The sequence below is a fragment of the Lonchura striata genome, chromosome 9 (genome assembly GCF_046129695.1).
Source record: "Lonchura striata isolate bLonStr1 chromosome 9, bLonStr1.mat, whole genome shotgun sequence".
Lineage (NCBI taxonomy): Eukaryota > Metazoa > Chordata > Aves > Passeriformes > Estrildidae > Lonchura > Lonchura striata.
In genome coordinates, this window is record NC_134611.1 from 26295736 (window position 1) to 26321664 (window position 25929).

Sequence of the window (25929 nt, forward strand, 5' to 3'; positions counted from 1 at the left end):
GCTTCTAGAGTTTAATTGTAAATGGAGATGTGAGAATAGAAAAAATGTAAAATATTCATGAGTGAGTGTACATGTTTATGCTGTGTGTATTTTAAGCTGTGCACAGCATAACTGTATAAAGAGCATGGCTATGCTGCATATAATCATATTTCTCTATTCCTAGAGTATATATATTTACATTATTTATTATCACTTTAAATATAGAAAAAAAAATCCAAGCTTTTTGTGCTGAATTATCCACTTTTTATTATTTTTCATGTGTGTCTTCTTTCCTGGGTAAGCTGTGACCTGCTCTAGAGAAGATGTAGATGCAGAAGACCTGAGATTTTTGGCTGTGATCTTTCAGTGCTGCTCTGTGTCAGTGGGAAGGGCAGAGGATCTTTTCACTTCAGCAGCAGTATCCATTCCCCTCATTCCCTGCAGTGTTAGTGCATCTGAATGGAAAACTCTTCTAACTCATCTTTGTTCATCCAAGGTTTCATATGCTTAACTCCTCTCGAGCTGGGAAGAATGAGACCCAAGCTAGCTTCATGTTTGCCTGGTCACATTTCAGTCCCGATGGCAGTGGGACAGCATGGACCTCAGCTAGGACTGTGTGTGCTTGCCATGGAATCCTGGCTGCCTGCTGGGGGATTTCCTGGAGCATATTAGAGGTATGAGATTTAGCTAGATTAAATCTAGTTTTTTTTATGTCTTTATATTTTACAGTTCCCTTCTATAGCTCTGCAGACTTTTTCATAGTACACCATTTAAATAGTTTTCTTTATTTGGTACTACAGGCAGTGATTTACGATGATGTTCTGGCCTCACAAACAGGTTTAATAACAGATTCTGAACCTTCTTTGTTAAGAAAAAATAGTGCCCATATGACAGAGACTACAGCCATAATTGTATTGATCATTATAATTTTCTGTATTAGTGTCATGTTGTTAGCACAGCCAGACTCCAAGAATTACAGCAGTGGGAGAGCAATCTGAATCAGATCCACCAAATCTACTTCTAGCAGTTAATTATCAGCATAAATTAGCTGTCTATACCAGTTTTGGTTTTTTTGCTTCTCTCCAAGACTATTTATTGAAAGTGCAAAGTTCATTGTCAGCCAGGGAAGGAAAGTGTTTTCCTTAATCTGGTTCTCCTTACACAATCAACAGAAGTCCTCTTCTAAGTTAATTAAAATATTTTTAAAGGGATCAGCATCCAGGTCATCTGTAAAAGGCTAGCTTAACTTCTTTGAAATTTTCCTTGTATTTGAAAAAATCAGTCCAGGCACCTAAACAGAAGCAGGCTGTGCCTTACTAGAGTCACCTCTGAGTTTATTTCAAACAGTGCCAATGAACAGACATAAAAATACTGGGCTTTATCACCTGTTCCTCTTATTAGCAAACACTGTATAATTAAGAGCTAGATACTACAGGGAACAATTAATGTAAGAGCTTTTATGTAGTATATCACATAAAATTAGTTTGAGTGCTCACTTTATCAACTTATTTTTATTACTCAAAATTCCAACATATTTATGTCCTTGAGAAGACCTTAGACCTGGGACTCATCAGTGCTAATTAATTGCCAGCAAACTGCAAAGCTCCTGAGTCCAATCCAACAAAAGCATGAAAATGATCTTTTTATTTATTAACAATTAAAATGGGAACTGCATGTGTCTGTGTGTATATATATATATATACATATATATATACATACATATATATATATGTATGTATGTATATATATGTATGTACATTTGGGTATACAAAATTAGAAAGAGTTCTTTATGCTGCTGGGGAGATAGGGAATCTTCAGGAAGCATATGACATTCTGCAGAGGGATTCTCCCTCCAAGTCCTGCACCTGGGGACAAAAAGCCCATCTGGCAGAAGCTGGGGCCAGCTTGCTGGAAAGCAGCTCTGCCATGCTCTGAGCAAGCTGGGCATGAGGCAGACGTGGGGCTGGCAGCAGAGAGGACCAACACATTCCTGGTCTGTGTTGGGAATTGTGCTGCCACCAGGTCAAGGGAGGTGAGTCTTCATCTCTGCTCAGGACCAGGGAGACCCTGCCAAGCTCAGCTCTGCTCTCCCCAGGTTCACAAAAGGAGCAGTGATACTGGAGCAGGTCTGGCCAAGGGCCCTGAAGGAGTTGAGGAATTGGAAAATCTGTCAGGAGGAGAGACTGAGAGCTGGGGTTGCTCAGAAGTTGAAAGAGAAGCTGGTTTTAAAGGCAGGAGATAGCCTTCAATTAAAATATAATACATAAACTTCACCTCACTTCACCTGTTCCTTCCCTTTGAAGAGCTGTGTGTTGCCTGACCTTGTGAATGTTGTTGCTCTTGTGCATGGAATTTTTCTCAAGACATGGTCACATGAGTGTGACTCTCAGCTGTATAGATGTCCTGCTTTCTATTTCAAAATGCTGCATCTTGTAAAATAGTTCTTTTCAACAGCCACAGGTGGGAATACTGCCACATAATTGTACTGCAGAAGTTAAGAATATTTGGGTTTCTTACTCCATTCCCCTGTACACAGACTTGGCAGTGTTAATCCAGGAAGGTTTAGAAGATTATGTGTACATGACAGCCCTGAGGATTTCCATCATTGTGATTTTCCTTCCAAGTCTTTTTCTGAAGACTGTAATGACCTATGACAACTAAGCTTTATTCTCTGAGGAGCCTGCCATTGCTTCTGTTTAATGGATCAGACAGTTTGTGATACATCAGCTCTTGACACTTTCTTCCCCATGTCAACCTGGGATACCTCTTCAATATTTCCCATCTGTGCTGACCTGTGTGATCCAGAGGTCATGTGCTGAAGTCAAACCCAGAATCAAAACACTCATTCCTACCACGGGCCAGACTATTAATGTAACCCATTTAATTTACATCAACTTGGAACTTGACATTCAATTTCTCAGTCCAGAAGCAATTATTTTTAAAGGAAAACGCCAACAATATTGCTTGGCTTAGAATGGTGAAAGTTCAAAAGGGTAAAAAACATTTCACACCATAAATAAAGAATTGATTATACTTTAAAACAAAGTCTGTAATTACTACTGACATTTCTGAGCCTAGATGAGGTGCCTTTTATGCTTTAAAAACTGATGTCATTCCTGCAACTGGCATTATGGGAACCTTATGTAAGGGTCTGAAATAGTCCTTTGCTAATATTTTAAGTACAAAATGGAAAACATTAACATTTTGCACAATTCCTGTGTCAAACACTTTTTTCTTGTCAAGAAGGGGTGCAACATTCTTTGTGGGTGCCTTCCTTCAGCCCAATAGTCTGTGAGCAGGACCACAGGCATAATTAATAAAATTATTAATTTCTTGTTCTTGTATGAAATCGAAGTCTACAACGTGCTAAGAAAATTTGACTAGGAATAGTCCTGTTTGGATCATCCAATTACTTTTTTTTACTCAAAACCATGGTGCTTATTTTCTCAATAGCTTTTCCAGCCCTGTGTGGACTCTGCATGTCCAGCTGCAGACCAATATCCCTGAGTTTTGCACAGAAGATCCTGCTAACCAAACTGTGTGGTGCAAAAGCTGAAAATTGCCACTCAGAATTTGGAGCAGCAAACAGGGCTCATCACAAAGTCTGTGGGAAGCAGCACCTCCCAGATCAGGCTGCAAGGACAGTGCTGGCACAGCAGCTCTAGCCAGAACTCAGGAATGTCTCACAGACGCTGGACATGAACAGCATTTCTCACTCCCTCTGCTGGCTCACAGGTACAGAAGGGTACAGAGATCCGGTTCCCAGAGCTCTGCTGGTACCAAAATGCTGATTCCAATCCAAACAAATTGCATGTTTTCCCAGCAGCTGATACTTTTTTAGCAAGGTAAACAAGGCTATGCTAAGCTGTGTAAAAACTGTGTAAGCAGAGCGATAAAGTACTCTGAATTAGCTGTTATGTATGTGTTTATACATGTGTGTATTTCTTTGTGTACTAGCACATGTGTGAGAACACACATTTATTCTACATGCCCATGGTTCACAACTACCAGCCCATGTACTTTTTCCTGACTGAACTCTACCAACTTCTCCCATGCCACTCATGAGTTCCTCTGCTATGTCGGGAAAGAGAAGTAATGCCTCTTAAATGTTTGGCTGTATAATTTAGTGTATTTCCAGTAAACTGGATTTTAATGGGGTTCACAATGGTGATATTATTAAGGCTTGTTTTGAAATCATCTGTTGAACAAAACACTGAACTATTAAATCAGGTCATTTTGTTTATCACTTGACATTTGACCTTAAATATGCCATAAATTAAAAAGTAATGAGAAAGTAAAATATATTAGTCCCATAGCACAGGTCTTCTCTTTACTGTCTACTTGCCAAGCACTTTCTCCAGAGCAGTGAAAGCTGGATGTGTAGATTTAAAGAAAGTTCCTTTCTGTTTGGGCAGAAGTTGTGCATCTGCTTAACTTTGCAATTTGCCTGTAACTGAACCAGAACAATGCAGTTTACACAAAGCAGTGTAGAAAGCATATGCTGTAAAGTAACTCCTGAGATGGACGATCCAATTCCAAAGGAGATGAGCAAAGTTCTGCTTTCAGTTTGGTGTGTGCAGGACCTTTGATTTCACATGGGTTTGTGCATGGTTATCACTTAGACCACACTTCAATCTCAGCTCTCATTAGTGGTAACCTGTGCCATCAGATATGTAATGCTGTTGGGCTGCGGAAAAACAAGAAAGAAATGAAAGAGCCAGAGAGATTCTTCAATAGGGAAAGACAGAACTGAACACGTTCATAAGCTCAGTCAAGAGGTGGCAAAATTGGATTGTAGAGAGGCTATAAATACATGAGTTATGCCAATTAAAAAGGCTAGGAAAGGTTTACCCAGAGATTTAAGAAAGAAATCAAAAAGGTAAGTAGGCAGCGCTTGAAGAAGGCCCCAGGAGGAAAATTCTTACTGTATAGACTTGATTTAACAAGTAGTCAATCATATGATGGAATGACCCACCAAGAATGAGTGTCAGGAAAAAAAACAGGTGCTTAAAAAGCATTATTCCTGATGCCAAACAATATCCAGCTGCCTTATTTAATTTTTTTTTTTCTTTAAGCATTTTCTTCCAGGTACTGGGCATACAAATTAATTAAATCTGAGGACATTATCTGTCTGTGTGTTGCAATATCTGGGAGTTTATGGATTAAAAGCCATTCATCCCCTCCTCCTTCCCTTCAAGGAAAAAGCTTTTCATGCTAAAAAGTGTTTATGTGCAACACTGTTTAACACAGAGAGATGTGCCAGTTTCAAAATATCCACTGCTTCCAGGCTCTGTCAATCACACTGGACTACATTATACAACTTTACATATCAGTGCAACTAGAGAAAATAGATCGTAGTAATGATGGGTCAGCTGTCAAATTTTAAAGCATAAAGCTCTATATATGTTCTGAAAATAATAATGGTAGATGCTTCCTAATGTTTGAATATCATATATTTCTAACTAAAAAAAAACAAACCCAAAGCATCTGACCCTTCTGCACTCCTTTGGTGATGAATAATGCAGAAGTGATGGCTGACATGTCTTTGCATTCCTAGTTGCAATTTGCAACAAAGAGAGAGATTATAATACATATTTCTCATTAAAAAATACACATAGGTATATCAGGGCTCTAAATATCAGTCCCAGTGCTACAAACTAGATTTGGGAACTAATTCTGTAAAGAGTTGTCATGAAAAACTCGAGAGCTCATTTCCTAATGATCAAGGTTCAGCTTTTGCTAAATTTTAACAGAGTGGCATTACCAGTAAAAAACCCTTTTCTGTCAAAAACTTCCCTTGTATAACAGGAATAATAGGGACAAGCTGAAATTTTCCATAAAGCCAAATTTTATTCCACTACAAGGAGTCCTCTGCATTGTCAGCGCCCATGCTAGGTGCGTATTTTGTTTCTAAGATCTGAAACTATTTCAGTCTCTACTTGGAGCACATTAATCCTTCAAGAGCTATGAGATTCCACTATTCATCCGAGTAATGTCATTCATTATCATCCTATTGGACCTTATTCTATTTTTCTAAAGTGTGGATAATACACAAACGTTCAGATTCTAGTGAGTGAAACCCAAGCTGCAGAATATTGTAATCACAGAAATGTTTTCAGGCATTATTAATAACACTTTGGGATATCTGCTACTCTTTTCTGAAGTGTCTTCCACTAAGTCAGGATTCTTTAACCAGTGGTAAACACTAGGTAACCATTGCAAGTAGAGTCAATGCCTTCAAGCAATCGCTCTCACAGTCTGCTGCCATGCAGGGGACAAGTTAAGTCATAAGAAGATTAATTTTTGCCAAAAAAAAAAAAAAAAGCTATTAGGCTTTCATAAAGTGTCTCAAGATATGGGCTGTTAAGGAAAGAGCTGTCATGAAAAACACAAGTCAGTCTTAGTTGCTGTGGTGATTTATATGGTGAAAGAATGTAAAAATTACACTTTCTTTTACTAAATGGTATTTCTTAAAATTGTTCGAGAGGAACACTACCTGCGGTAGAAATGAAACTGAAATATCCCACTAGTTCTGTAATGGTAACTGATAAAGCAATGGCAGATTCATAAATTCTTCCAGCTACAACCCAATTTCAGTGCTGCCCACAATGTTCTGAGGTATTGCTGCCCTTGCATGGCCTTTACCTTACAAAGTGTGTGAATTGTGAGCTCAACCTTGGCTTTCCTTCTAGAGAACTACCCAAAAATAGTAATCACACTATGATTACTAACAGTGTGCTTGGTCCGGGAGCTAAGCATGTGACAAATCATTACTGCTTATTGCAAAGAAAGCAGTTTGACTGTGAATGAAGAGACAAGCAAGAAGCCAGGGAGCATGCCTCATTCTTGGGGCCTGAAAGCATTTGCTGCCCTCTGGAATAGACCACAGACCAGTGGTAAAGGACACACTTTGTCTTTCTAAGAGAATATTCTGATCATTTCCAAAAATTAAGAAAAAAGGAGAGAAGGAAAAACTCTGTGGCAGAAATAGAGGAGGAGACAACCATTGATGACAATGTGAACATCTCCTTATCAGGATGCTACTAACTGAAGCAATGTTAAATGGTATTAGTGGGTAGAATCATTAAAAGCTTGTCCAAATGCTCTTTCAAGATCAGAGACTTTAGAAGAGTTGGAAAAGCACTTTAAAGTGCTAATTGTCTGTTTGGTGTAGGGTTTTTACAGGCAGTATGTGCCTGCCATGCCTGAGGGCATCCTGTGTTGGTCCAGCCCATGCCTACGCTGCCCATGGAGTGCTGGAGCCCCTGGAGACTGGCTGGGAGCATGGACAGGAGCTTCTCCTCCTCCTTCCCCCTGTGCTTTTGAACACAGGGACACGTGGAGATCACAAGGGCTGGGGTAGAGATGGGGCAGCGCTGTAGGAATCTGTCCCGGAAAGCAGTAACTGCCACGCTCAGAGAACAGCCACGTTTTTCATGTTGTGCTGCTCATCTGCACACCACCAGCGAGCTGGTTTTGTAAGGAAACATTTCACAGGAGTCCGACAGTGAAAAAGGGATCCTATACTGACTGTGAATACAGTTTGGGCAGTGAAGAAATGTGTTTGCATGCCAATTACAGCCTCTCTGTAGCTCCAGAGTGGTAAGAAGTCCACAGAGAGAGACATCTCAAGCCCTAATTCTAGTTTTACAGCAATTTAGCTGTGTAATACACACAAATGTACTTGGAATTTTTCCTTAAACCAGCTACTTTTGATGGATATTTCGTGGTATCGACATTTTCTTTCTTGAAACTTTGCTTGTATAATAATAATTAGCCAACAGTACCTCTGGACCTGTTAATTTTGAGTGCCTCTCTTGCCTGTGGGAGAAGTTTTAGTCCCACTGAAAAGAGGAGAAAGGTTCTTAACTTGAAAATTGCTTTTTCTCTCTGTATCTGCTCTTTTCTTATCCTCATTCTTTCCTTGATCAACTTTGTCTTATGCTAAAGTCTCAGAATCAAGAGAAAATAACCTTTTAAACTGTGATGACAGGCCATGACATAAAGTGAATTAACCTGGTGTAATGGAGGAATGTTTGACTACCATGGTGTGAACAGCTAAGGGACAGATAAAGAAATAAAGGAAAATATAAAATTTGGATTTTGGAGATGAGATCTTTATTATTCATCTGCTTGATTTAATTTTTGTAAGTCATATTGCTTTATATAGCTAAGGATGGCAGCTGTGTGATCATTGTGCTGGTGGTTAAGGTTTAAAAAAATAAAGATGCATAATTATTTTTATAGTTATAAAAATATACGTATGTATTCTAAGTGTCCCAAGTGAGTGGTAATGTGCTTAGGGTCCTACCCACTACCCATAAATAACATTTATGTCTGTCTCACCCTGTCAGAGGCCAGGAGAGAGGAGGATGGCTGGCTCAGTCTGCCCTGCTGTCTGGTAGGTGCTCTGCCCACAGCAGCACCTACAGAGCAGCAGGGAGATGGAAGCTCTGTGTGCTCTGTGGGTCTGTCAGCCTGGCTTTAGAGCAGAATGAGAGCCCAAATAATTCAGTTTCTAAGTACTGGTCCCATGACGTTCCCCATTCAGTGTCTGGCTTGAGGTTTTCTTTGCTTAGCAGAGTGTTCAGCACTCTCCCACACTGGCCATTTATCTGCCTCATCTTCTGGCTCTGGGAGACAGTTTCTTTCCCCCATGCATATGGCAGGAATTCAATATGCATACGACACCAGTCTGATCATATCATTTCTCTTGCAGTAGTCCAACAGGCTGGGAAAAGGGCCAAGGAAATTTAAAAGGGAAAAACAGAAAACAAGACAAACGAAAAGGCCAAAAACCATTTAGGAATTCCTGATGGCAAAGCAAGCAGCAGTGCTGGTGGCACAGCTGGCACACAGCAGATAACAAGACAGCAGCAGTGGCCAGGCCCTCAGCAGCCAGCACTCGTGTGTGGCAGCAGGCACCCTGCCTGCAGCCAGGGGAGTGGGCTCTGCTGCTCTCATTCTCACCGTGCTGAAGGAAAATGCATGGACTTCATCCCTGCTCCCAGCACCGTCCCCCTGCCTGGGGACCGTGGGCAGCACGGATTTTTAGGCACAGGGAGCAGGAGCTGCCTGCCTGGCACACTCCCTGCTCCTTGGGCTCCACTCCACTCTGGAATGTGTCACTTGGTAGACCTTGCAAGTTCAGGAGCTCTTTAATTTTGACATGGTGTTAAGTTTATTACAACCTGGTGAAATGAGTCACTACCAAATCCATAGCTCTGCCTTTCTCCTTTCTCACAGGTTTTCATGAGCGAAGTGAAAAGTTTAACCTTTCAAATAACAGCCTTTTTAACAAAGGTGCAGTGCTAGAGCAATACAATATATCCACAGAATGAAAGGACACAGTTCTGGGGTAACTACTGCCTTTACCTCGCAGCAACAAATCACAAGACCTTTAAATAAAAGCCCAATTTATTAAAAGTACTGTTGTGCTAGGGGGCCAGCATGCCAAGGTAATATAAAAAAAGCTAGGGCTTGCTACTGCAGAAGTACTGAGACCTCTTGAAATCTGAGTATCCACAAACACTGATTTAAAAGCGAATGGGAGAAGTTAACCCTTTGTAGAACCTGCACAGAAATTTTCTATCTTAAATCTCAATAAGGAATATCTAATATCCTCAAAGAGGACATTCGATAAAGTCTCCAGACTGGGATTTATGTATTTATTTTTAAGAATCAAATGGTCTAAATAAGTTTGGTTGCAGATTTGATCCTTTTAAGACTTCCAGCAGGACTACTGACTATTTTTCAAGTCACCTGAAAAGTCACTATTTGTAACAAGATATTTATTCCTTTCTCCCAGTTTGTGAGGAAAATATTTTATTCTGATATAGACACGTTTAAGTTCCATTATCTCCTGCCCTTAGATTTAAAACTGTAGTCCAAAAGGTGGATATTCTTAGTTTTTCAGTTCAGTTACACTAATTTTTTGCAATCTTATCCAGTAAGTTCAAAGATGCTTGTTACATATTGACAACAAGCCTCAGTTTGATTGTATCTTTCCATTTCAATGGCTTTTTTGGATCATGCCCTTGCAATGCAGGGTCTGCAGATTATTATTTCTGCATATAACCTGCTTCGGTGAAGTATGATTATAACATTATTATGAGTGCTTTACTGAGGATAGAGGCATAATAAAATTAATGTGGTTTATTAAATCTGTGTCCTCTTGCAATATGAATATGAGGGCACATCAGCACATACAACTATACAGGTGTTAAGGCTGGAAAAACTCCTGAGTTACAGCTGTGGAAATGTAGGATTTGGGGTGCCAGTGAAATATGCTGATCTCCAGATGAAAGGATCTGACTTTTTTTCCAGGTGGCTGTTAGCTCATCTCCATCAGATAAGCACCATATAGTAAATGGTCCTGATCAAGGACTCACCTGCTACCTTGAATCACACTACTGCAATCAACTCTAATCTTAACTCTTTAATTCTGATTTAAAACGAGGGGCTTATTTATCATTTGGCTATAACTGGAGAAATTGGTTGTCCAGATTGGAGATAAACACTCCCAGTCCTTCCTAAAGGCTTTTTGTGCTGAAGCTTCTGACATCCAAGGAGGCTAAGGCTCATATTGAGCATTTTATTTTCAGGCTACCTGGGAGGAAAAAGACCAGAGAGAAATGTGCAGTGCTACTGCTAAAAAGTGTCCTGTTAAAAATTATGGCCTTCCTGCCAAAGTGTGGGCAAACTGTTTAGTAAGAATAACTATTTTGTGGGGTTTTTCTCATTAAAGCTATGTAGATAGCATCAGACAGATATGTATGTAATTAAGCTTACTTATGGTTTTTAAAAAGGTAATTTAATTTGCACACAGAGTCAGTAGAAATTTCAGGGTCTCAAATGCTTTCTCTCCCTTGTGCTTTGGAGAGTCCTGCATTGTGAACAGTAAGATTATAGATTGAAAATTAGATTCAAGATTGATATATTTACATACATTCTGACACACTTTTTTTCAGACCAGTTAAGAGTTTCAGACCGGGGGAGTAAGTCGGTAAATCCTCCATATGAACAAAACCCATAGAATCATCATGATCCAATCAGGCAAACAAGCCAGGTGAAGGCAACTAATAAGGAAATGAGAGGATAAAGGATGGTTAATCAACAAACCACACCTTTCTGTTTGTCTCACAGAGCTTTGAAGTCTCCACACTAGGACAAGACAGAAAGGAAGGAAACTGGAGGTCTGGACATCCCCGACAGAAGGTGAAGGGAAAGCAGAGGCATGGAAGAGGTAGGGGTGCTTGGGACAGCATGGGAGATGCTGAAAGCCGGGGGAGAAGCCTCAGACTGTGGTCTCTTATGCAGAACAAAAGAACAACAGCAACACTTAGTGACAGGATAGGGAAGGACAGTTAAGGGCTGGAATAAAAACAAGTCTCCATGCCACTTTGAAGAAAAGAAGTAGCGGATTCAGAGCGAAAGCTGTGGTCTCCATAAGCTTATGTACTTGTTACGTTGGAGACAGCAGTCATACATTTCACGTGACATGAAGTTTACAAGCTTCTCGGGAGATTAATGGAACGAGAAACTGAATGCTGGATAAATTAATATAGCTATTGATTTTTTTTTTTCCCCTTCAGAAGGAACAATCGGCTGGAGTTGGAACAGTACTGCAGCCCCAGCAGCACGCAGTCCGAACCCGAGCGGCTGTGCTGAACAGTGCTGCTGTGGTGGGACAAAGGCAGGACGGACACATCTCCGTCAGGATTACGGCCCTCTGTGCTCTGAGGGCAGGGCTGCGCACACGCTGCTGGTGCTCTGCCGCGGGCGGAGCAGCCCTGCCGGCCCCCCCGGCCCCGGGCCTTACCGGCGAAGCCCGGCGGGCAGCGGCAGACGTAGCCCTCGGCCCGGTCGTAGCGGAAGGCCGGCGGCAGCCCCGGGACCAGCCCGTAGAGGCCGGCCCAGGAGCGCTCCACGCAGCGGCCGCCGGAGAGGCAGGGGCTGCTGCGGCACTCGGCGATGTCCTCCTCGCAGCGGGAGCCCGCGTAGCCTGCGGAGACACGGCCACGGGTCAGGCGGTGACGGCGCCCCCCCGGGCCCGCCCGGCGCCCCCCCCGGGGCCCGCCCGGCGCCCCCCCCGGGCCCGCCCGGCGCCCCCCCCGGGGCCCGCCCGGCGCCCCCCCCGGGGCCGCCCGGCGGCCTGGCCTCAGCGCCGCCGCGGTGGGGCACCTCAGCCTCCCTGGCAGCCTGTGCCTCACCACCCTCACCGGAAAGAATTTTGGCCTTATATCTAATTTAAACTTGCTCTCAGTTTGGAGCCGTTTCCCCTTGTCGTTTCACCTAGTCGTGCCTTTTAGGAACAGGAAGGTCTTTAAGGTCCCTTGCAACCCAAACTGTTCTACAATTCTGTCATTCCATGTGCTGTTCATCTCTTCCAGACCCCAGAAGATACCCTGTGAATAGTAGCTGCACATGGCTTCAGTTTTCCTCAGCTCCTTGAAGCTGCAAGTGTTCCGTTCGCAACACCCTGCCAGGGCTTGGCAGCAGGACATTGCTGTGGTTACTCCACATCAGTGAGTTGAGCTGTGCCATAAAGCATTTGTTTGGGACTTATTTAGGCAGTAACGTGGAGATTTGTGTGGGTAACAATCACTGCATTGTGGTATAATACACTCTCAGATTGTGGGAAGGCAGAAGAGGACAGAGAGTATAAATAATTTGGTAGTTTTAAAGTGTTTCATCTGGAGGCTTAAGTGCTACAATGATCCCTGAATTATGGAAAATGTGAAGGGTTCTGCGTAATTTTTCCTTATCCATTGCACCAAGGCTTGTGTAGTGCAACAATAGTGAGGCATTTAGGGCTGACAGTGTTGTCTCTGCTCCTGCATCCTCAGTAAGCTCATAAACTTCCTCAGACATAAACTCCTTAGAGATGCTTCTTGTAGTCTGTGTGCTGATAGAGTTGTGTGGTCTCCCAAGAGCACAGGGTCTGTGTCCCCACTGGGGTGTGGGGCCTGTTTGCCTAAAGCTGGTAGAAAACACAGCCTGTGGGTTTCACTGCCAACTGCTAAACAGAAGTTTTTAGACTGGTTTAAAGGTTGTGTTAATGAAGACTAAAAACAGTGCCAGCTGCAGCAGTAATGCAGTGTCACATGGTTTGAAGGATTAAGTCACTAGGAGATGGCTCCCAGCTTTGACTTATCTCCTGTCTTGTCACCATAATGCCAGTGCCTTTTGTTTTGCCCACTTCTGCTCTCCAGGAGAATCAATTCTTAGCTGGAAAAGTAAGCAACTTACCCAAAGGGCTCTGCCTTATGATGAGTGAAGCCCATGTAAACACAAAGCCATAGAGGACTTTTGAGGTTATGGAGCTTCAACCATTTATTGTATCAAGGGAAAAAAAAAAAAAAAACTACTCAAGGAACATGTATAGGAGAACTTGGATCTTACCTGGCCAACAGTGGCATGTGTAATTGTCAGCATGGTCCTCACAAGTGGCGTTGTTGTAGCATGGTTGTGACCAGCACAAGGGAATGAGGGTCTCGCAGTGCGAGCCCATAAATCCAGTCCCGGTGCAGTTGCAGCTGTACCTGCAACACAGAATGCAATGTTCACTCAGGCTGGAAGTCAAGAGATCTGGGCTTTGTTCCCACACATGCACAGGCTTCTTGTGTAGCCTTGGCTCGCAGTTTACAGGGTTGAGTCCAGCTTGAGACCACCATCTGGTGCTTTAGGAGAAACCATAGAAATTGGGAACCAACAATGAGCTTTTCCCTGAAATATGTGGTTTTGTCTGGGGGAAAAGAATTGCTTATGGGTTGGTTTTGACACAACCCGAAGAATGACTGATACTTCTTTTTTCTTCTTATTTTTTAGTTTTTGGGAGAAAAAAAAAAAAGTCTGTGGCATTTCCAATGCTTTTTTTAAAGAAAATTTGTTTTGTTGGATTAACATTATTCACAAAATGAAAAGGGAGGAGGCAGTATCCCTTCCTCTTGGACTGGTAGAAATTGCATTGGCAGAAAAATAAGGAATTTTATTTTTCCTCAACTGAATGATTTTTTTTCCCTGCAAACCAGCCTTTTATTGTTAGGTTAGAACAAAAATGTCAATTGCTTGCTTTGTCCCAATAACAACAGTAATACAGCTCCCTTTTGATAGCAGTGCAACTACAACATAAGTAAACAAACTAGTGTACATACAGAAATTAGCAACATGCAGATATCACTAATGTCTGGGAAGTTTTGTTTGTTTTTCATTTTCCTGGAGAGCTGAGTGCTATAAAAAGCAGCACACCTGTTATTTGGTCATCAAGTATAAAGTTAACATGTACATGTTATATGAAAATACAGGCTTTTGCAAGATACAAGTTAATTGTGCAGGCTTGTATGATCTTGACTTTAAAAAATTATAGGAAACAAAAATTTATTCTTCTATTTTCTTTTACATTAAAGTGATAACAGCATTATTGTACAATTGCATTCATAGGGCATCTTGCTGAGCAAGATATAAGTATGCTTATTTGATGATTTCTGTGCTTAATATCCAAGTCTTAGACTTGGAGTAAATACATGAAGAGAAAGTGAAATTGTTGAACACAAAGCAACATCAGAGAACAACTGGCTCCTGCAATCTAACAGAACAAAAAGTGTAAACTTTTTACTACACTGTTTAAGTGTGTGCATAAGCCGAAACTTCTGGCCAGCCAGTTTATTACTGGTGTATGGATTATTCCTAAATCAAAACCAGAGATGACTCAGACCAGGTGGCATTTGAATTTCAGATATAAAAAGTAATGAGGAAGATGTGAATCAGAAAAGTAATTTTTATTCTGAGGAATGTTCTCAAACCTGAAGCCTCCTTCTTCTGCTGAGTTTTCCACACATTTCTCCCATGCACCTTCAGTTTGGTGCTGCTTTGCTTTGGTGAAAGCTTATTTTTCTGCCTGTGTCCCAGCTACTTTTCCCTTTGGTTCAGAATCATAGAGCAGGGAGGAATATCCAGAACTCACTGCTTAATGTAACCCACTGCAGCCCCACCTGTGTGCCTTTTTCTTGGGTATCTTTTAGCATTTGACATTGCTGTCGACCTTCAGGGATTCTGGATGGTGCCCTGCTTGTGAGCAGGCTACAACTGAGCAGGCAGATGGCTTTTTATAGTAAGACTGATAATTTAGATACTCTATATAGCATATTTTTTTGATTTCTTGTTTGATGTTCTCATAATCTGCAGAAAGCAATACATGTAGGCATTCTTTCCTATGGAATCTCCTATGGACATTAGAGCTCCTGGGAATATTTCCTATGGAAAAAAGACATGGATCATGCAGGATGTTCTCTCTGCCTAGGCACACTAGGTTTTGTCATCCAGCTGAGTCTGTAAAGTGTTGAGTTTAAATGTTTACTTATGTGAAAATGGTTTTTTTTAAGAGATCAGCTTGTACTTAATTGTATTCATGAAGCATCACTGGAAGGTCAGTCTGAAATTTGCGAGTGAATTTGGTTTGATGTTTGTATTTACAGCTTTTTGTGCTAAATCCATTGCCTTGTACACACTTCTGTGAGAGCTGGTGACAGACACCAAACACTCAGCTGTACTGTAGATTAGTCAGAAAAGGAAAACTCCTGCTGAAATGCCACAATTCTTAATTTATCCCCAAAAATACACAAAAGAAAGGAAATTGCTGGACACCCTTCTGTTTTGAATTGCTTTGTTGTCCATTCCTTTCCATCACATAACAAATACCGAAAGAGCTCCAATTGTTCTCCAGATACCCTGCAGTATTGCAAGCCAATTAAAATTGGTCTTGCATTGTACCTCAGCTTTAAAAGCCAGGAGAAAAATGAGCAGGATTAAGTCTGGCCTGAATAAGCATCCCAGTTGCTCACCTCACACATGTATCCTCAAAAGGCTTCCAGGTTACTGCACAGGTCTGAGTGAGTCATGTCCAAGGTGACCCCCTCTCACTGCTGCCATGCTGTAGCTACACTGGGAAATAATAAATGGCTTTGTCCTGCTCAGAGCCATTTAGCACTGCTGAAAAGAAGTTCCACAAGGCTGGTGCCATGTCACCACACTGCAGAAAAACTCATTCCCAGAATATGATCTCTTACCCCCTCACTCAAGGCAAGCACGCCTTTTGCTGACATGCCTTCTGGACTGATTTTTCGGGCACCAAAGTCTTCAAAACTGCTTTATAAAAACTGGAAAATACACAATAAAGGACAAATCTTGTACTGGCAAGAGGAGCACCTGCATGAATACGCTGGGGAACTTTCAGGCTGAGCTTATATACATATGTGTGTTCAGTTTGGGAAGCTCATGCTGAGCCAGAAAATCCAGTATTGATGAGTGAATGCCAGAGCTCTGCTTGGACCTCTGTGTTGGGCTAGTAACAGTAGGTGGAGAATCTCACTTTTCCATTGCCTTGTATTCGCCTTTTTTTTTTTTTTTTTTTTTTTTAATTACTGTTGTTACTTTTTTGCCCTTGGGCTGCAGGTCCTTTTGAACAAGTAGCTGTTGAACCTGTAGAGTTTCTGACACATTTCCTGATGATATCTATTACTATGGTTACAATTATTACAGTTTTTCTCTGCCTCTCTTCTAATCCTTCTGTCTGTCAGTGTGGGCAGCTGCTGTCAGCAAATTCAGTTTTATAGAGTCTCACATATTTCTTGGAAACTAAAGTTTGGTAAGCATTAGAAACAGAATTGATATCTAAATGACAGTACTAACAGCCAGGAAAACAGCGCGTTGTAAATATTTAAAGTACAAATACGAAAAATACACTTCTCAGTCAGCCTTTGCCATAAATGTTTTGTTGTCCTATTGGCTCTGACACCAGACTGGCATTCTTTAATCGTTTTCAAATCAAAACTGAAATTAGTGCAGGACCAAGGAGTGAACTCTAGAATGTGGAAGGAGATGACTAGCAGGCCAGGCAGGCTCCCATGGCGTTCCCACCTGCGGAGGCACCCCAGGAGCAGCTGGCTGAGCCTGCCCCGGCTGGCACACCTACCCACTGGCCCCGTCCGTGCAGCGTGCCCCGTGCAGGCAGGGCTGGCTGGAGCACTCGTCCACGTCGGTGCCGCAGCGGTCCCCGAGGAAGCCCCGAGCGCACGAGCAGGAGAAGCTCCCCAGGGAATCGTGGCAGGTCCCCCCGTTCAGGCATGGCTGGGACAAGCACTCATCGATTTCCACCTCACAGTTCGTACCTTCAAAAGCAGAGAAAATAGACCCCAGGCTTAGGAGATAGCTTTGGAAATCTCAGCAAGAACTGCCTGAAATACAATAGTCACATAATATGTTTTTTTTTCTTTATGCAGTTGCCTGGTTTTTAAAGGCATTTCCTCCTCAATGTGCTTTGCACAACTAGTTTTTTCAAGGCTTGGCAGAATTTACAAAAGAACAAGCCAGTTGTTTTCACAAGAATAGGTAAAATAACTTTTTCTGTTGAACATGGAGACAGGACAAACTAATTTTCAGTTTATTCAAACAATGCTACTATCCTGTTTACATAATACAGAAGCGACCAGCAGTTTATTGATCTCATAAGAGTCCATTTAAAGTTGACCTTTAAATTGAGAATTCACATTTTTTTTAAATTCATTGGGAGGTGTCTTGTTTAGCAGTGGATTATTGCTTAATTTTTTTAAGGCTTTCCAATATGCAAGTAAATGGGTCTGTGGTGCCATGTTTGCAGCAGGTCAGAATCTTGGAGCTGCTCTTCAGAGATAATTGCTGGAAATAAATCAGTTCTAACTTGACTTCACAGCTATTTGTGATAGTTGGCAGGTTAAATATACACTCCTTTTTTTTATCTCTAGCACAGACCAGGAGACACTAAGAAAATTTAATAACCAATGCCTTGCAGCTTTGATTATTTCAGGGTTTTGTATGCTTATGCACTTACTTAGTGTTTTGGAGCAATAGAGTAATATTTTCAAATAATTTTCACCTGCCAAGTCAGGTTTTTTTAGCAGCTACAGTATCAGCCACAAAACAGATGCAAAGTGGCAAATTATAATGAAGAAGCTGCTTTGAAGTGAATTTCCTTATTTTTTATTTGGCTTGTCGAAGTAGCTGCAGTATTGAAAAGTTTACAGGAGAATTTCCTACTTGAAAAAAAACCTGCAGCCCTGAGAATGGGTTCTTTTTTTTTTCTTTTTTTGTAAAAGTGAAGTTTTCAGTAGAAGATGATAGGGTAGACTTTGAACAGAGGGAACAGGCATGTTTGATGATGGGTATCACTCTTGCAATTTATTTAGGAGCTTATCTCTAATTCTTTATTTATGGTCCTTTTGTCAGTTCTGTACTGCTGTGAAATTTGTACATTATAACTTTGAGCATCTTTCTTAAAACACAGAGATTGATAATATTTAGCACTGTCACTTCATTAATAATTTATTTTGATGCTTGTGAGCATCTTTGTTTTAAAAGAATAAGTCCGTACTATGGATAAGTACCAGGAAATGTCTTAAAATGCCACACCAAAAATTGGAGATGTTGCCTCATAACTATTTTTCATTGTCTTTAAGCATTAAAGTGCAAATTCCTATTTTCAGCAGTTGAGAAATAGTTCCTTGAGACCACATAGTGGATGGGGAAGCTGCCAGTGGCGTGCCCCCAGTACAAGGTTCACTGCTCAGCCAACCACTATTTTCAGTGGGAGCCTGCCACGAGAGCCCAGCACAGGAACGCTCTCTTACGGCTTTACGGTAATGTACATTACAGCCAGATATAGTCAGCAGTCCCTCTGTGGTCATTGCCCTGTGAATTCACTGTAATTATAAACAATGTGTTTGCAAAAGTGTGTCTAGTGACCGTAAATCTGCCAGAGCTTGTTAACAGCTTACTGCGAACACTAAAAATCATGTGACAAAACAAGCCCTGTTCAACTGATCCTCAGCTCAGCCAAATTTAAAACTACAGGCCTGAGAACAGCCTGACAATTAACATGAGAACATAGCGTTGTTGTTTTGGTTCATGTCTTTAATCTATCAAGCCCAGTAACCTGCCTTCGGCAATGTTGCCTCAGAAGAAAACTTCTCCCTGTATAATGCATCCAGCCAATGCGATCTGCCATGCAGACAGGGGGAATCCCTTCCTAGCCTCCACTGAGTCTGCTGTCAGGCTTTCTTAGATGTGTAGAAGAGAGATGAAAAGATTAGATCTGCATTTTCACCTCAGTCTAACATTCTGTCATAAATATGCTGTATGCCAAATATCATATGCCAGGCGGGAAGGAGAGCGCCAAGGAGCCCCGCCGCAGTTATTGCACAGGGCTGCACCACCACAAGCTGAGGCACCCTGGGTGTCCTGGAGCAGGCTGAGCATCCCTGCATGTACAAACCACACAAATGGTTTGAATTGAAATGCTGAGAAGGTGGGGAGAAGTCACATTTGTAACTTTTGCAGTTTCTCTGAAGAACCAGGGTTGTTTCTTATACTGCTTGCTTCTCCACTGAGTCCTACTGTGCACTTCTTTCTACAGCCCCAGTCAAGAAAAAGTAAACACAAGTGAGGATGAAGGACACACAGCCAATGTTAGAGGGAGAAGTTGTGTTTTTTTGATCAAGGCTTGTCCCTTTTAAGTTTGGGCATCTCATCCGAGCTGAATATCTAGGGTGGCTAGGACACAAGGTGGGGAGTGCTGGTTTGAAACTGGAAAGCTGGGGAAGGAAACAGGCTTTGCACTGAGGCCAATTGCTGTTGGATGTACTGTGTGGTTTGCTATTACATCCACAACAACAGGGACATGAGCTTGTTGGGAAGTGAGATCTCTATTTGAGGTTTTCCATCCCATGGTAGAGTTGCTGTGCCTCTGCTTGCCTTTAAGTGCCTAAGACTTATTTATGATGCATCTATTCTTAATATTTGCATAGCACATACATTATTGATGAGAATACTGAATGAAAGCTTGGAGATCTATCAGGAGTAATTTCCTCAAATTTTACGGACGTCATCACAGCGATGGTTACCTCATCATAAAAGGTATTGCACAATGAGCAAATCCAGCTCCCTGCACCTATTTTGTCTGCCACTGAAACACTTTCACTTGCTGTTTTAGGCTGAGAATGGGTTTTGGAACTGCCATGCACTCCTGAGAGTTCACACTGGAATGTTCACTGGCAATAGAGGACTGGCTTCAGGAAGGTAATTAATGCATGTAGCTGTGGGTAATAACAGGCTCTTACACCGTGCTCTGTTGGGGTGAATTAAAAGCAAGTGCAATTAGTCCAATGGAGGAGAAAATGCAATTGATTAGGGTAGCCAGCAAAACTTCAACAAACCAATTGAACTTCATTATTTAACAGCTGTGTGACACATGTCTTGTAAATAATTTCACACATGCAGAACATTATCATAGAAACTACAGATTTCATGCTAAATTTTCCAGTCTTTGGCTCTTGGTGTATTCTAACCTCTTCCATTTGTGTAAGAATTACGTGTGACATTTCTCAGCTATTTTAAGTGCTGCAGCATACCAATCACACAAAATAGCAGTCATAGTCCATGAAACAAGTAGCAACAGCAGCCAGTAACTCATGCATTTGGTTAACATTGCAGCTATAGATTTACTGTACCTTCTTTACCTGCATATCAAGAGATATAACCTGTTTTTACATCTTAAGGAAATGAGATGAGGCTGGATGACTTCCCACAGTAATTCATGGTGTCAGGCCAGGATAATAATGGTTGACAAGATCCCCTGACGAGGTAAATGAGGGGTTTTATTACCACTGGGGACACCTCGAGGCTTTCATCCTGTAATCCTTCTGGCTTGTGCATTTAGCACAACTCAGCAAGGTGCAAAAAAAAACAACAAAAAAGAATGCTTCTGATAAAACATTTTGTTAAGTACCTTTTTAAAGCTGATGTTTTACTGCTGGAGGAATGGTCTGCGACTCCTCTATAGAATTCCTATGGTTAGTCTCTTTGCTGATGGAAGCAGTGTCAGAGCTTATGTCAAAACACTGCAGCCCATTCTGCTGTGTATTTTAGACCTCTTCTCCTTCCTTGGTCCTCTCCTCATTTTTTAACTCTGCTTGTGCAAAGTGTGTAGCTTTGGTGACTTTTTTTTTGTGAGAGAAAAGAGCATCAGCTATGGAAACAGCAGAATTTCATGATGAAAGTAGAGTGTCTTCCAGCAGAGTGAGTTTCCATCAGGAATTTGTGTTGACCTAAATTTTTATTTCTTTTTGTTTGTGCTTCACTATTTCATTATGTTTTCTCTCCCTTTGTCTCTAAGGTGTATATTCCAACTCTTTCAAACCAAGTTTCTGGGCTGTGGATCCAGGCCTGGACCCCACTAACAGCCAGTTAAACAAATACAGTTTCCTGAATACAACAGGAGGTCTGGGCTGAGTGTGATCATTGCAGAGTAACCATGCTGGTTGTTAATAGGTTTTTCCTTCCTTCTGCTCTTTGGCTTTCCCTCAGTTGTGTAGTTTTCTCCTCAGCTGGCCCGGGCTCCGACACCCCCTGGCAGCAGCGGGGTGGCAGGAAGGTAACAAGCTTCCTTCAAATAACATTCTCTGTGCTCATAAGGGATATTAACCAAGGGCTGCCTTCCAACAAGTGCTGTGTTAGACACAGGAAAGCTGCTTTTTACCTCTGACTTCCCCTCCTGCATGGGGATTTGGGGATGGAGCTGTAAACCACATCTCTTATTTCTTATTCATTTGAATCACTTGAAGCAATAGCTGTTTTTTCTCCCCTTTTTGTTGTATGACTGTTTCTTTTCCTTTGCTTACCTGACTTGCAATCTATCACTAAAATGCCTCCCCTTTTCTCCTTTTAATGATTCAGTGTGCTACCTTTCACAGTCCTACCCCTGAATACAGCTTTGAAATTTGAAGGGAGCTGTCTTCCAACAAGAATTATATACTTTCCAGTAGAGGAAGTAGGGGAGAAAAATCACACCTGTACCTTAAAAATGGAGCTACATAAAATGGGATTATCAAAAAATGGGCAGTTTGGGAACATAACACTTGTCCACGTAACATACATAATGTTCTAGTTGCACTCATATGAGTCCTTTGTTTCTGGGAAGGGCAGATGAAAGAAATTTAATGTGAAATGTCTATGTTTAGAGTAGAATTTGTCTACTTGAATCTAATTTTTGAATCTGTTAAACATAGGTTTTTATCCTCAGAAAAAAACTAGATATAACACCCCGAAGAGAGCATTTTGAGAATATTTCTTTTAAAAGCAAAGTCAACCTAGCCCTGTGACATAGCTTGGCGTTCACAAAACTGCTGTGTAGATTTTGGTGAATGTGAGATTTCTTTAACCCTTCTCTTTCTGGTATCAGTAGTTAACAGTGATGTGCTTATCTGTAATGTACCAACAGCCACTGGTTTCAAGGCTAAAGACAAGGTGGTGATGCAGATATGGCTAAACCCACGCGTGGGCGAGGGAGCTGAACGTGGAATGTGAGTTATGATGGTTCCACACGACCCAGAGGAAAAGTTGCTTTAATAGGGCTTACCCGTGTAGCCAAGGGGACAGATGCAGTCATAGTGCCCGATCTGGTTGAGGCACGTGGCCCCGTTCAGGCAGGGCTCTGAGGCGCACTCGTTCACCTCCAGGTCGCAGTGCTTGCCCTGGTAGCCTGGGACGCAGTAGCAGGAGTACCCGTCCACGCCGTCGCGGCACAGGGCCCCGTTGCGGCACGGCTCGGAGATGCACTCGTCCACGTCCCTCTCGCACAGCGCGCCCGCGTAGCCGGCGCTGCAGAGGCAGGTGGGCCCCGCCAGGCCGCTTTGGCAGGTGCCTCCGTGCTCGCACGGGTTGGTGTCACAGTCACTGTCAGCAATTTCGCAGCTAGGGCCGTTGTACCCAGCGGGGCACTTGCAGGTAAAGCTGAGGTTCCCGGCAGAGCCCAGGCAGGTAGCGTTTGGGAGACAAGGGTTGGAGGAGCAAGGGTTGGAGGTTTTGTTGCAGAGCTCCTCCACGCTGTCCACTGATGCATCTGCACAAAGGCAAGGGTCATCTTTATGACCAGCAACACATGTAGAGTTCTTTTGGCAAGAGTTTGACAGGCACCTGGAGTCATTCCTCGTGCAAAGCGATTCTAGGAAAGAAACACAAAAAATCTTGAGGAATTCCACAGCACTGGGAGTAACCAACAGTGAAAGAAGTGTAGTTCTTAACACAACTGTGCTTCAAAATCCACGGCTCCAATTGCTGGCTATTGAGAAGAAAACAGGACTGGCAACTCTGTGATGCATTAGTGGACTAATGAGTGTATAATGAAAACAATTATGAAAACTTGAGTAGGTTGTAATTTCCTGTTCTCGCCTCTTTCAACAGCCATGGTCTGGAGTGTCAGGATTATTTAACACTATATTAAAAGTATAGTTGAGACAATATTGGTTGTTGTCAATGGATATCCAACAATATGGAACATATTTAGATATAGTTAAGGTTTTTGTTTCTGGTTTTCATACTAGAGAAAGGAGATGCACCACTTTTTTTAGTTCAATATCACTTTTGTGCTGGTACCATTCTTTTGTGCATTGGGTTTCACAAGCTAAATTACTCAGATGCAGTTATAGCTCAAATAAACAGTTCAAACCATCAGGCACCTTGATTTTGATTTGCTTATTATAAATAGTAATTTCACAGGTGTACAGCATCTGCACCACAAAGACTCTACCAAACACCTGAGATGCAAAACAGCCCTGTGAGAGCCATCCAACCTCAGAGGCTGGAAGGACATGGTGAATGTGGTGTAAAGATGTTCCTTACTTCCTCACCCTCTGGGCACCGAGCTTCTGTCAGTAATTAAAGGCCACTTGGAGTTGCCTTGAAGCTGTAAGGAATAACAATAGCAAGAATTGCTTCTCACTTCACAGTCAAGGAGGGTGAGCTGTTACCAGCACTGTTCAGAATCCACCTCTGGGATACACTGAAGCAGCTTTTTCTGGGCCAAGACTGTGAAATTAAGCTGAATTTTCCTTTAGAAGAGAAAGCAATTTATAAGAGAAAGACTCATGAGCTGGAACTCAGAAGTTGCATTAAATTATCTATATGTAAGTAATGTAAACATCTTTTTTATTATTATTTGTTTTACACTTTTAATCTGGGGTGTTGTTTGGATATGTGAAGAGTATGTGTCTTCTCCAGCAGCAGAACTGTGTGTGTTTGTGCAAACAGGGTGTTGTGGGAGAGCTGAACTTCTCAGAGGAATTCAGACCCATCTACCCACAGTCTCTAATTTATTCTCAGTTCTTGAATTAAGATTTGGGAGTAGAGATGGAGATGGGGCACTGAAAGAGAGGAGGTAAACAGAGATGGAGACTCCAATAACTGGAGTTAGACCAATGCTGATAAACAGCACTGGGACAAATCTCTGGAAAAGGGAGGGGCTAGGGCTTGTCACCCAAGGATACTAACCAACCAGCCAACCAACCAACCAACCAGGGAGGGGTGTCAGAGAATACAAACTGACTGGTCATGGTGTGTTTCCATAGTGTGCATTTTAATATAGAATACAATCACTAATTATATATATATATAATTATATATATATATATATATATAAAATACAATCATTATAAGCATTTTAATATAATGTTTTTCTCCTAGGAGGGGGAAGTGGGGGAAGAAAGTATCAGAAGGCTTAACTAGCTTAGGAAACCCTGCTTGTGTAGATTTGACACTAAGATAATAAATGGAAAGGCTTAAAAATTACCTGTGCATGACTGTTGTGCTTTCTGAATTGAGGTGCACACGGAGAAGCAGTGCCTCTGAGAATTGGAAGGACCAGTCTGAATTAACTTGATGTTCATGAATAGGTACATTTACTGAACCAGATAACTAATTAATGCTTGTTTGAACAAGGGGAATAGATTTATGTAGTAACATTGATAGCAACAGTGACACCATGATTTAAAACCAACAGTGGTCTTAAGGATTACATAGAAAGCAAGCTAAACATTGATTAGTAGGAGGAGAACTGGAGTGTTACTTCATGTTCTCTGAAGGAAAACAGGACAAAAATAGTACTTTTGGATTAGCCTGCCTTTAAAAAGACCCTCCCCAAACCTGTTAATAATCAGTTTTGGGAGCAGGTGTTTCATCCTGATGTGGTGTTGGTTGCACTTGCTCCAGCTCAGAGTTCTCACTGAAAGCAAAAATCCAAGACATTGGTCACATGTACTGACCTGCACCACTGTCAGCAGTAATTCAGACCCTTCTCTTCCTCAGCACACTCTTATGTATGTTCTGATGTCCTGGTTTACATAATTTTGTGTTTTGCCCATGCATTTACTTTTTTTCTTTAGCCTGGATAATACAGAGCTTACTGCAATCTATTAATTACAGTTAAAATTAGCAAAACTGTGTTCTTTAGGAACTTCTGCATCCTGCATTTTCCTTGCACAACTTTAGAGAGCTTTTCTTTCAGTCTGTGTACCTATTTAAAATTCATTAAAGTGCGTGTTTGGGGAAACATTGCAAATTTGAAGAAATTAATTATGATCAAGTTATAATGTTGTCTAACTGTTGTACTGTGTAAGCTACAAGAGGTGAGGTCAGTCATTTGCGTGCTTTCTTACACAGGACCACGGTGACATGAGAAGCAATTTAGTTAATTATTACTGCTTTTCCAGAGTTAATTTGCATTCAACAGGCTGAGTTTGTTATAATGACTGTGTGAGGACATGATGTGTTTGCCAGTCTGCAGTTTTGATAGCAAGAGTGAGCTCTGGTTAAAAAGCTTCATAGCTCTCTGAGGCAGTAAGAGTGGAGGGGAAAGGGGAAAGACAGCCCTAAAAGCACTGTCTGTATGTAGTGAGGGCAACCAATTTGTCTGCAGGGTGACATCATTATGGGAAAAACACGAAACAGAAAACCTTTCCTAGATTTTTTAAGCAGTGTTTTAATTTAAACTTTTGTATCTTTTATAAAATTAATTTCTTATGCAGAAATTGCCAACAGACAATTCAATAAATCCAGTACTCTCTAGAGGATACTCTTGTCTGATTT

The 25929-nt window shown here is 41.7% G+C and overlaps 1 protein-coding gene across 1 annotated transcript in view; it reads right to left on the reverse strand.

The window, feature by feature from the left end:
• CRB1 (crumbs cell polarity complex component 1) overlaps nucleotides 1–25929 on the reverse strand; it is a 92435-nt gene that overhangs the window by 42740 nt on the left and 23766 nt on the right. Inside the window, exons 2-5 of the mRNA XM_031505516.2 lie at nucleotides 22427–23011; nucleotides 16952–17147; nucleotides 13384–13523; nucleotides 11801–11983 (exon numbers count right to left, since the gene is read on the reverse strand). Coding sequence (XP_031361376.2) covers nucleotides 11801–11983; nucleotides 13384–13523; nucleotides 16952–17147; nucleotides 22427–23011 — 1104 coding nt within the window. The remainder of the gene's footprint in view (nucleotides 1–11800; nucleotides 11984–13383; nucleotides 13524–16951; nucleotides 17148–22426; nucleotides 23012–25929) is intronic.